Here is a 13,121-nt window from a genome sequence, read left to right on the forward strand (position 1 = left end):
TCTTTTTCCTTTGAGGAAATTTTTAGCATTTTTTTTATCAGCCATGTAGCTAAAATTAAAAACTGAGACTGTGAAAGACTCCCTGCTGGGCGTCTTCCCTCGGGAAGGACCCCGTGTCCAGAGACCAGTCGAAAACACGCAGCTGGATGCAAACAGCAGGAGGTTTATTGGTGGATACATAGGTACCTGCGGGCGACAGAGTCTCTCGGGGACTTGCGCGCCTGCAGGTTGGGGATGAGGGGTTTTTATAGGGGAGCAAAAGCGCGGGTACAGAAGCAGAAAAGCTTTCATTTCATTGGTCAGTTCAAATAAGGTTAAGCTGAGTGGCACATTCTTGACCTTTTACCTAAATACCAAGGAGGGGGTTGTCCAGACCCACCTGGATACCAAGGAGGGGGTTGTCCAGACCCACCTGGATACCAAGGAGGGGGCTGTGCTACCTGTTTTTCTTATCTCTTCCTGCCTTCCTAGCTTGGCTGGCGACTAGATGTCTGATTTGCACAGCCCCTGACTCGTGAGAGGCTCGCTCTGTACGTGACTCAGGCCTCGCAATCCTCTCTTCCTCCCTTGAAGTCTTTGTTCCTACTCATGTCAGTTCATAAATCTCCTGTCCTGCTGCCAGATAAGGCTGTCCTCGTTCTAATCTCAGGTGTCTTTGCTTAGCATCCCGGCCTTTAATGAAGCTTGCTATCTGAAAACCTTTGCAGAGCGTTATAACTGTGGTTAAAGTTAAAACCACAGTTTTAACTGTGACCCCAATGAAGTTGGGGTCCTTCATTCCCTCATTTTTTTTTCTAGTGCCTAGTTCTAATCATAGAACTAGATTTCAGTATCTTCTTGACCTTAAAGCACTGTATTGGGGGTGTAACATCAAAATCTGAACAGCACTTGTTCTTTTTCTAATAAAGTTAACATCAGTAGCAGAAGCAAAATTAGGAGTGGTCCCATAAGGGAGGATATCAAAATAGTCATCCAGGGAGATCTATTCGCATAATCCTCCATCCTTTAAGAATAACAAATCTAATCCCCTTCTGTAAGACCATTTTGAGAGGGAAGTCAATGACTCTTCGAGTTTGGAACCAGATTGTTCTAAAGCCCTCAAATCTTAATACATTGAAGTACTGAGGGGCCTGTATTAGGGCAGCAGTACCTGCCCTAACATCGGCAGCTTCTCTAAGGCCCAGGATTACTGCTAGTGTCAGAGAAATGGGTTCTCTATCAAATTCATACCAGTTGTGCAAACACACAGTAATCTTTGGTATCATCAAAAATTAACATTGACATGCAAAGCATCAAATCTGTACTACAAACCCATCATCTATCTAAACCAGGAACCAAGTACCAGGTGTCAGGAGTCTTAGGGCCCTTAGAGTCTCATTATATAACCTCAGTAAGAGACCAGTCCTCTAAACCCAAGCCTTTTGACTGGTAGCGTTGTCAAAAGCCTCGGATACTGTAGTTTGGGTAGTTTAGGAGCTCGCTTCCTGTGGGAGGCGTGGATCCAGGCAGAGATGCGTACTTCTTTCAGTGGTTTTCAGATCTGGTGTCTCTCCATTTTAAGGGCCTTCAGACGGGGAAAATAAAGGTCTAGAAAGAATAACATCAGGATTATACATTTCACCCGACTCAGTGAGCAGTGGTGGTTCTCTACATAGGATCTCATAAGGGATGAGTTTAAATCGCCCTGGGGTATTCCAAACCTGGAACAGGGCAAAAGGGAAGGAGGGCTGTCCAGTCATTTCCGCAGGTCTCTTTTAGAATTCTATTTGTCCTTTCTACCTGTCCTGACTCTGGGGTTGGTAAGCATAATGTAATTTCCAATCAATCCCCAATTGGGCAGCCAGCCCCTGACTTACCTGGGCAACAAATGCAGGTCCATTATCAGACCCAATTACCTTGGGTATCCCAAACCTTGGGAAGATTTCTTCTTTGATCTTCTTAGCCACCGTATTGGCTGTCTCAGTCCTGGTAGGAAAAGCTTTTATCCAGCCTGAAAAGGTATCTATAAAAACTAATAAGTACTTGTTGCCATATCTGGCTGGCTTAATTTCTGTAAAATATACTTTCCAGTAGGCTCCAGGCCAATCGCCCCTGAGCCTCTTCCCAGGAGCATATATGGAGTGTCCTGCATTAATCATAGCACAGGCCTTGCAGTTTCTGACTACTTCTTCTGCCAAGACAGAGAGTCTGTCATCTGATTTCCTTCAGCCACAGCATCCCAAGCTTTTTGGTGTCTTGGACAAGTATATGTCCTTTTTTGCAGATGTTAACAGTCTGTATATCGCTCCATGAATATGGGCAGTAGCAAACACATACCTGTTGTCAGAGTAGATACTGGCTGAGACTTTTTCCTCTGCCACTCGTAGTGCTGGTATCAAAGCTGCAAGTCCGGCTTTTTGTGCCAACGTCCTTCAGGGAGGCTATGCCCAAGCCATTTGCTTCCCATCCACCACTGCTGTCCCCGCCTTCCGCTCACCTTCGATCACGAAACAGCTGCCATCCGTACACCAGCTCGGACTTTCAGGCCAAGGCTGATCCTTCAGATCTGGTGCCAGTTTCTCAGCGCATTGATGAGTAGACGAGGTGTCATCAGTCTCAGGCAGCAGGGTAGCGGGATGGAGGACAGCAGGGGGAGCGGAGGTCACTGGTTCAGTCAACAAAGGCTTTAATCATCTCCAGCCTGGTTTGAGTGAACCGGATCTGGGCCTTCAGCTTTGTTAGCAAGTCTCTTTCTAATAAAGATAGGACACTCGGGGATAACCAGGAAGGAATGAGTCACTTGTCCTCTCCCCAAATCTACAGTTCGTGAGGTGGTCCACAGATATTGTTTCTGTCCAGTTGCTCCAATTACTATAGTCTTTTTATTTTTTTTAGCTTTCCCAATGGTTGTTACAGCACAGAGTGCTCAGCCCCTATGTCCACTAGAAAATCCATAGGGGTCCCCTCCATAGTCAGGGTTACCCTAGGTGCAGGGGAGGGAGCGCGAGCCCCGTCCCCTCTAATCATCTTCTTCTAGGACCAGTACCTTAGAGTCCCTTCCTTTCTTCTTTGGGCATTCTCTTGCCCAATGTCCTTTTTCTTTGCAATAAGCACATCGTTCTTTGTCCAAGGGGTGCCTGTCCATCTTCATTTTTTTTTGGTCTTCTGTTGCCCAGGTTCCCTATCTGTCTAGTTCCTATCTTTCCTTTCTCTCCTACCATTGCGGCCAAAATTCTATCAAATTTCTCTTTTGTCTGTGATCCCTCCAGTCCTCTTTCTTCTGCCTCCCTCTCTCTCTCTCTCTCTCTTATGCTTTTCTTTCTCCGTCTCTCGCTTATGAAACATTTTCTCTGCCTCCTTAATCAAATTCTGCAACCTTTTTAACCATAATATCTGATGCTGACTGTCCTATAAAGGCCATAGGTACCATAGACCTCCTTCTGCCAAGACAACCTCTGAGGGTCTATGGGGAGTATAATGCCTGTAAGCCTCCTTTAAATGCTCAAGAAACATAGATAGCAGAGCCCTGCGGTGATGGACTGTCAGCTGCTCCTTACCTGCTTTAAGTTGGACCTTAAAAACATACATGGGGACCTAGATAAGGCCCATCTGTTTACATATTTTTTAACCAAAATTTCCCTTGCTTTTAGACAACACAGCAAAAATTTCTCTTGCTTTTTAGACAGCATAAAACTCTTACCAAAGTCTTTCTTGTGGTTTTTTTTTCCAGTGGGGATATATGGCTATATTTTAAACAAGAACAGCATATAAAATCCTATACCAGTGTGAAACATCTGAGATCAACAATAGGCTCTTTCTTAAAAAAAAATGAAACATTAACCAATGATAATTTTTAAACAATAACAGTACATAAAATCCTGTACCAGTACGAAACATTTGAGATCAGCAAAATTTTTTACATTAACCGACAATAATTTGTGACCAGCCTCTATAAATGATGACAGATATTTATAACATTTATAACCCATAGGATCTGAAAGAGTTCATCACAGGAGTTAAGCCTTGGCCAGCTTTGACCAGAGGTTTGAGACGCACAGCTCCCAGCTCATTGAGGAAAAAAGATTGTTAACATCTTTGAGTCATAGCAATTATCCAGCCCAGCCATCCACGTGCTTGGGGCTGAGGCTGATTCTTTTTTTCTTTCTCTTTTTTTTTAATATACCCTTATGTTTATGGCCATATCTCTAAAGTCTTGTAAGTGAACATAATATCAAAGTCAAGAAGTCATTAAGTCTAAGTCAGGACAAAGGCCTTACATGGACGGACAAAAACATCAAACAACCCAAAAACTTTAAGCTGCTTCATGGGTGTGACCAGCCCCGAGTTATTCATCAGGGCCCGCAGCCCGCAGATGGCGAGGGCGGGCGCCTTCGGGGCCGCGCGGGGAGAAAGACATTGGAAGGCGGCGGTGGGCGTGCAAGCGCACGGGGCCGCAGAGGTCCCGCAAAACAATGGTAGTGTGCGGCGGAGCTCTCCTGGCCCGGGGCGGCAGGGGCGGGGCGGGGCCATTGCCTCCTCCCCCATTGGAGTCCCGCCCGCGATGGCTCGCAGGCCGAGGGCGGGCGGTTGTGGGCGGGGACTCTGCTGCTTGCCCTGGGCTCGCCGGCAAACCTCGCTCTCCGCGGCGGGGAGGCCAGGCAGACTACCGGCTCTCATGGTTCCCGGCCGCTCGTTAAGGCCTGGGCTCCCGGGAGCTGGGTCCGCGGTGGGCAGTGGCATTAGCGGCCGGCGAACGGCTGGCATCCGGGCCCCGGGGGCCGCTTCCCTAGCCCCCGTGCATGCTGCCGCGCTGGGGGTGGATCATAGGCCAAACTCTCCCAGGTACCGATCTGTAGTAAGCTAAAAGGGGTAGTCAGAGACTGCCCCCTGCTGGTGTTTCCGTAAACAAACAGACAAAACCATAAAGATGCACAATAGGACAAACAGACTGACAATCAAACATGCTGTGCAAACGGAGGCTTACGACGGGGCTCCGGATATCCCCACCTCCCAAACGAACCCCGACGCCTCAGACAAACGTCCTACACTGGTCATGGGTTCAAACAAACGAGCCCCGTACCTTCGGACAAAGTCCGACTCTGGTCGTGGGCTCAGACAAATGAGCCCGAAAAATCAGGCTCCCAAACTCCCACGGAACGTCTTCCGGGGTGCGGGGGGGAAGTTTCCAAGCCCGTCAACTCCTTCCGAGGCCCGCCAAAATACAAATCGACCCAGCTGAATCGTACAAATTCAAATTCGCAGCGCAACAATCAAACGCCAAAGACGTAAGACAAGTACATAAAACATAGAACATAGAAATTCTGGCCAGCTCACCTCACCTCCCAGCAGTGATTCGGCGGTCTCTGGGATAGGGGCCTCAACTTCCCGGCCAATGCACCAAATGAAAGACTCCCCGCTGGGCGTCTTCCCTCGGGAAGGACCCCGTGTCCAGAGACCAGTCGAAAACACGCAGCCGGATGCAAACAGCAGGAGGTTTATTGGTGGATACATAGGTACCTGCGGGCGACAGAGTCTCTCGGGGACTTGCGCGCCTGCAGGTTGGGGATGAGGGGTTTTTATAGGGGAGCAAAAGCGCGGGTACAGAAGCAGAAAAGCTTTCATTTCATTGGTCAGTTCAAATAAGGTTAAGCTGAGTGGCACATTCTTGACCTTTTACCTAAATACCAAGGAGGGGGTTGTCCAGACCCACCTGGATACCAAGGAGGGGGTTGTCCAGACCCACCTGGATACCAAGGAGGGGGCTGTGCTACCTGTTTTTCTTATCTCTTCCTGCCTTCCTAGCTTGGCTGGCGACTAGATGTCTGATTTGCACAGCCCCTGACTCGTGAGAGGCTCGCTCTGTACGTGACTCAGGCCTCGCAATCCTCTCTTCCTCCCTTGAAGTCTTTGTTCCTACTCATGTCAGTTCATAAATCTCCTGTCCTGCTGCCAGATAAGGCTGTCCTCGTTCTAATCTCAGGTGTCTTTGCTTAGCATCCCGGCCTTTAATGAAGCTTGCTATCTGAAAACCTTTGCAGAGCGTTATAACTGTGGTTAAAGTTAAAACCACAGTTTTAACTGTGACCCCAATGAAGTTGGGGTCCTTCAACTGAAGTCCATTTCACTCAAGCAAGTGATATATAAAAATATTACATATATATATATATGATAGTCTTTTCGTGATAGACTATTGAAACATAGCTCTTTTAAAATCTCAATTGTAATTTTGTCATATCCAAATGATTCAAGTTATAAGGAACAAATCAAGTAATTTAATATTTATCCTCAATTAACTTTTGAATTTGTAAATAATAAAAGCAATTAACTGGGCTAGAAGAATGCTTCAGAAGTTAAAAAACACTTCTTTCTCACTCATAGGACTGTCATTCAGTTCTCAGTCCCCCATATCAGGTGGCTCCAATTGCCTATAGCTTCTCTCCAGGAGACCAAGTGTCCTCTGGGCTTTGGTAGCACCTGCGTGCATAGGGTGCACATGAAATCATACAGGCACACAATGCATATAAACAAAAATAAATAAATCCAGAAGCATAGTTACTAACTAAATGATAGTTATCTTATTCTATGATAATATGTGTTTGTTTGTAGAATATAGACCTGTGTAGGCACACACAGAATATCTGGTAAACATGCCAGAATAAAGCTGACAAAATGCAAAACTTAGACCCTTGTGATTGTGATGGGCATGGAGACACTGATGATGTTCCTCCTTTACAGCGTTTCCTGAATGGGTAGAGCATATCAACGACACCGAGGTGGACATAGGCAGTGACCTCTACTGGCCTTGCGTGGCCACAGGGAAGCCCATCCCTACGATCAGATGGCTAAAAAACGGATATGCGGTAAGTAGGCTGAAGGGCTTTTGCTACTGCTGAATCAGTTCAGGTAGCCACACAATGGTCACATGTGTGCTTGGTCACTTCTCAGGGTACTTGGGCCCTGAGACAGAAAATCTTCCTTGAAAAACAAAAGGGTCTTCTTTCAGTTTCAACAGTTTTCTGTAATGGCATCTTTACCTCTCTCTTTTTTTCCCCTTATTTTTCCTTTGTTCCGCATCCCCCTTCCTATTGAACCATGTCCACTCATATTGTCCCCTCTTTGCCACTGTTTCCCTGAATCCCACAGAAACAGAGGTAAGAGAGACGTGCTAAGTCCTATCATAGCCTTGGGACAAGTGACAGCGGTGGGGCCCTTCTCTACCTTCCCACTATAATCTCACAGCTGGTCCAAAGGGGAAAAGGTGGACTCTCGGCTCTTTAAGATGAATAAAACAAGAGTCACTGGGCATGGTAAGTGGGTTGGTCTTCTCCACGCCATAGAAACCCTGTCTGTGCATTTTAGGAGAGAATGGGGGTGGATAAGCACAATGTAAGTTAAGTGCTAACCTAGAGTTGAGTGGGAGAGTTTACACCTGTGTTCCTCAAAGCCGTGTAATTTCTTTTACTCTTCAGTATCACAAAGGAGAACTGAGACTATATGATGTGACTTTTGATAATGCTGGGATGTACCAGTGCATAGCAGAAAATGCGTATGGATCCATTTATGCGAATGCCGAGCTCAAGATCCTGGGTCAGTATCCTTTCCAATTTTTGATAGATGTTTATCAAACAAACCACATATAAATTGATAGAAGGGTATCCATAGCTCACATTCCGTTTCACTTTTCTTTGAGTTAGATGCACAGCACAAGTTGGTTACATAGCTATAAATTCCCAGCTATCAAAATCCAGGCTAAAGGAACAATGAAACAGACTAAATATTTGCTGTGAAAAGCAACCTCCCCAGAGGAGTAGCTGAGGTAACAACTCTCAGAGCTTGTTACATGTGAATACTCCAGGTCCCACCGTCAACCTGCCCAGCAGACATTTTAACTAGATGCTAAGACGATTTTGACAAGCAGTTGAAGTTTAAGAATCACTAGACTAAATGATAGAGTCACATGCACACCGGCTTGAAAAGTGTCCCCAGAAGAGATGGGATGCAGATGACTGGGACACATTGTGCCTGCTAATCCCGAAAGGAATTTGGCAGTGGACTAGATGGGGGAGCTTGGAGGACATAGAGCATACTGTCACTGGGATTATAAGACTCTGGGTCATGACTTTATAATTATGAGTCTGTACTGTGGCTTGAAGATGAACTTCAGCCGTGCCATGGGCTTCTTAACCAGTTATCTGGACCCACTCTTCTCCTAGCTGTCTGTAGGTAGGTTCTGAAGACCTGGATTTGCTCTTTAAAGAGTGGGGAATTCCACTGGTGCTCAGAGAATGGATAGTTAAGTGGGATTCCATTATTTACTGAAAGGGGTTTTGACATTCAAATGCCAACAACCTGTGATAGCCTAAAAAAATTATATCAGTGTAATAGACTTCAATTCTCCCGTTAGTCACTTGAGGTATCCTGAGTGGAAAGGTGGTGCACATATGTGAAAATTTATATTGATATAACATTTGTAGTCCAAGGAGTTCTCACCATCTTTTGCACTAAATTCCCTTGTAGAATCAAAACAGAACAATTGGATTCAAGATGCCTTTTTGGTGAGCAGGAGCATAAGATGTGATTAAAACTAAAGTAGTGGCTGATAAAGCTGTCAGCAGTTGTCCATTGAGCTGGAGATGTTATTAAATTATCAAATAAAAGTTATGTATGAGATGCCCATGAACTACAACTGATCATACTTACCTCAGTCCTTCCTATAGATTATTGATCTATAAAAGAAGCTACAATCCAGAAACAATATTGGGTTTGATAGCAAAAAGAGAATGATAATCCTCTGCTTACCTTGTAGCGTTGGCTCCAACGTTTGAGATGAATCCCATGAAGAAAAAGATCCTGGCTGCTAAAGGAGGAAGAGTTATCATTGAATGCAAGCCCAAGGCTGCGCCAAAACCCAAGTTTTCGTGGAGCAAAGGGACAGAGTGGCTGGTCAACAGCAGCAGGTCAGGTCAGACTGGGGCAGAGCTGACGCTCCCTGGCTCCTCAGATCTCACAATGTTACTGTGCTTAGTGTCTTTCAAGTCAGCTGAGTGGCTTCCGCATGGAGTCTCCAAGTTCAATTTTTGATTACTGCTTTAGTTCATTAACAATTCAGTGTCAACAACCACTTTATAATAGAGGGTTCACGTGCAAGGACTTTTTGAATGTTGAAGATTATATATATATATATATATGTATATATATATATATATTTGAATGTTGAAGATTTTATATATATACATATGTGTGTATATATATTTAAATAAATTTTAAAAGTTAAATACAAATATGAATTGTTTGAAATTAAAGTCTGAACAGAGGTCAGTAAGAATAAATAAAATATTATTTGGATGAATCTCTCTATAAAAAGTAGTTTAACAAACCAGTGATTTTTGTGCCTGCAGAGTGCCTGTTCCATTTTCATGTTATATGAAGAAGTATATGAAGGAATAAGTATATCAAGCATTCAAGGCAGAAGCATAGTCATTTGTCACTACTGAGAAGCATGTGGTACCCAACATTTAAAAGTGTATAGACTGGCAGTGTAGGAAATCTTTAGCTCCAGGATCCACGATGCCTTGCATATGACACTGCCATGGCTGGAGCACCATCAGATGATAGGAGCTTTTGGGTTCTATTATAGTCTAATGGTACTTATATGAAATCCTGTCACTGAGAAATATGCACTGGCTGAAAGGTCACGGTGTGATATAGGGCACTTTGAACATGATAAAGATCAAATTTAAGCACACACATATACATGGCATATATATAATATGTAAACTATATATAATGCATTGTATATATCACCACCTATAATATATATCATGTATAGTAATATATACATTATTATAGTAATATGTCATTATATGATATAGTAATCTATAAGACATATATGTAAACTAAAATTAGTATGGGTTTGATAGAAAAATTGTTAAGGTTTTCCACTGTTACTTGATTGTAATTTTTATTTCTGTGCAAAATTTTTAAATAGGGGTGGGTAGAAGTTTGACAAGGACTTGAAATGAGGGGAAGCATTAATAATTTTACTGTGAGATTTAATGGTATATTATTTTTATTTTGATAAATAAATCTTGCCTTAAGGCCAGAGGAAAAGCTAAAGTCACTAGAGGTCAGGCAATTGGTGACACACCATTTGGGAGACAGAGACAGTCAGATGACTCTATGAGTTAAGGGCCACCCTGGGCTACATAAGATCAATGCAGAAATAAATCTAGGTGGTGGTAGACTATACCTTTAAAACAGTGCTAGGGAGTCACACCCTTAATCCTAGTGCTAGAGGGAATATAAAATGAGAGGAGAGTCTTGGTAGGGGTAAGACTTTTTTAGTGACTTGTCTGCTTTGTTTTTCTGGTTTTCGGGTTGATTTTCTTTTTATCAAAATACAAATAATATACCACTGCAGAGAGAAAATGTACAAAGAGCCCGACGCCAAGATGTGATAAGCCATCTGAGAGTCGCATTTATTAGAGACAAAATGTCTGGGAGAAAAAGTAGAGACAGAGCTGAGTGGAGGCTGGAGAGACATCTGATGAGGTGCAGGCCGATTTGAGACATGAAGAGTTTGAAGGAAGGCAGAAAAGTCTGGTTGAACAGTCTTGGATTCTCCACTGTTTGAAGAGAGACCGATAGGAGCCCAAGAAAGTGCTTTGGCCAAAAGTGCTTCTAAGAGGAGTTTTATGTCTACAGGAACTGACCTCACTGTGAAGTCCCCAGATTCCAGTCAAGATGGCATTGGGCTAAAGTCTGTGTTCTTCACAAAATGCAGTGGCCAGTTTTTCTGTGCAGAGCATGGCACAGTGGCTCATTATGTTCCTTCACATTTGGAGAAAATCCTCCTTAGCAAAAAAAAAAACAAAAAAACCAACAACAACAACAAAAAAAACCACAACCACTTTTTGCTGTTGTCTGTTGTCTTGTTTCAAAAACAGATTCCAAAATAAGCTGTAAGTTAGAACTGGATAATGCAAGAGATGGAAGAGAATCTTATTACACATTGGAGCAGAATTTCAACATTACTTAGTAAGATAGAGATGTCCTAATTATTTTTTTATCAGACTGTCCTTTCAAAAAAAACTAATATTTCTATTGTTTTGAAAACAAGGAGATAAAGTTTAGAAAATGATTTAAAGAAAGTTGAAGAAGTAACAAGTATTTAATGTTGAATTTAAGGATAAGAGAATGCAAGAGAAGACATCCACAGCCCAGCACTGGGCCAATGGGGAATCCTGCCGACGAGAGGGGGGAAGGACTGTACAAGCCAGGGTCAGGGGTGTCAAGGATATCACAAGAAAACTTATGGAACAACTAGCCTGGGCTCATAGGAGCACAAAGAATCTTCCTTAGGACCCTAGCAGTTATCTAGGAAAGTGATGAAGATTAGCTTCCCAGCACTCTGCCAATGCCAAGAGAGAACATTTGAAACAAAGACTGGACCTTGAAAATGTCTTAAAATGTATTAAGAAGATACTGGTATAAAATGTAATAATAACATTTGTATTGCAAGGTACAATAGTAATATATGTTATTAAATGTGTTTTATGAATTGTGTGTTTTTTTAATTTTATAGGATACTCATATGGGAAGATGGTAGCTTGGAAATCAATAATATTACAAGGAACGATGGAGGAGTTTATACATGCTTTGCAGAAAATAATAGGGGGAAAGCCAATAGCACTGGGACTCTGGTGATCACAAGTAAGAAATCCTTTGATATTTGAGTCATGTTTGTTAAATGATGCTTAAGTTTGCAGTCCTGCATATATGTCATTCAAAACTAAGTTTCTAATACAATCAATGTAGTGATGAGTTTCCATTTCAGAAGCCTGCTGGGCAAGTTCCTTCCTCTGAGGAGTTCTTACTGGAAATAAATGTGAAAACATCCTATTCCTTTGCAGCATGGATCAGAATATACTGGGTTTTATTCATTTTTAAAACCTTTTATTGAGTTTGTTCTTTTACAATTTCACACAAGTATCATGTGCATTCTGCTTGTGATAACTGCCATCTCTAACACCCTTCTCACCCCTGTGACCCACTTCCTCTCTCGAAGCTCCCTTCTTTAATAGCTTTGTTATTAAGTGTTAGGGCTTGGGTTTATTACTGTGATAAGACCCACTGAGTTGAACATGTGTCATCTATGTGAATATGGTTTTGGAACTTTACCTGTTGAAACACAATAGGATTTGTATTGTCAATTGGACAATAATGGTCCCTCCTGAAGAACCCAACAGTAGCAAATAATTATACAAGGAGAGGGTGAACTGTAGATGGAAGTTTCTGTCTCACCTGGTCCTGCAGTCATTCAACCCCAAAGAAATACAAAGAGACTTATATTAACTGTAAACTGTTTGGCCTATTAGCTCAGGCTTATTATTAAGTAGTTCTTACAATTTAAATTAAGCCATAATTCTTGTCTATGTTTAGCCACATGGCTTGGTACCTTTTATCAGTGAGGCATTCTCATCTTACTTCCTCTGTGTCTAGCTGATGACTGAGTCTCTGTCTTCTTTTTCCCAGAATTCTCTTAGTCTGGTTGCCTTTCCTGTACTTCCTGCCTGACTACTGGCTAATCAGTGCTGTATTGAACCAATATGAGTAATAAATCTTTGCAATGTAAAAGACCATTATCCCACCCCAGTGAGCCCCATAAACCTGGGCTTGTGTAGCCTCACTGTAGACTACCACAGCTGCTCTGAAGTCATGACTACATTGGCTCTGCCATGCCTAGAAGACTCTTCTGTCTGTCATTCAGATCTTCCTTCTTTCCATCCTCTTATTCGTGGCACTCTCTGAGATTTATAAAGAGTAGTATAAATATTCTACTTAGGGCTAAGCATTCAACTGTCACCTATTTTAACCATTTCAAGATGCCATGAGCATCTGTATGCACTGGCATCCATTACAGGGATATCTCTGGTTCAAAGCTGGGAATAGCATTTGCTATCAGTATAAACTTAAAACTGTAGAAGGGACTTTGGCACCATGACAATTTAAATAAACAATAGTATCAAGTTTGTCCCTAAGGTCTAAGACATCCTCTGCCATGGGATTTTGAATGGCTTTGTAGTAACAAATGACTTTGTGTGTGGCCAGCCTCAAATCCAATCAGAGCGAGTGGTTACCCC

General features: G+C 42.9%; 1 protein-coding gene across 4 annotated transcripts in view; it reads left to right on the forward strand.

Moving 5' to 3' along the window:
* Positions 1 to 13,121, forward strand: part of Cntn1 (contactin 1) — a 304,667-nt gene that overhangs the window by 197,281 nt on the left and 94,265 nt on the right. For all 4 annotated transcript variants that reach the window (XM_048444803.3, XM_085678791.2, XM_087899195.1 and 1 more), the window contains 4 exons: positions 6,715 to 6,839; positions 7,449 to 7,566; positions 8,786 to 8,936; positions 11,564 to 11,691. In XM_048444803.3, coding sequence (XP_048300760.1) covers positions 6,715 to 6,839; positions 7,449 to 7,566; positions 8,786 to 8,936; positions 11,564 to 11,691 — 522 coding nt within the window. The remainder of the gene's footprint in view (positions 1 to 6,714; positions 6,840 to 7,448; positions 7,567 to 8,785; positions 8,937 to 11,563; positions 11,692 to 13,121) is intronic.

This window comes from Myodes glareolus, chromosome 19 (assembly GCF_982192425.1).
Source record: "Myodes glareolus chromosome 19, mMyoGla1.1, whole genome shotgun sequence".
NCBI classification, from domain to species: domain Eukaryota; kingdom Metazoa; phylum Chordata; class Mammalia; order Rodentia; family Cricetidae; genus Myodes; species Myodes glareolus.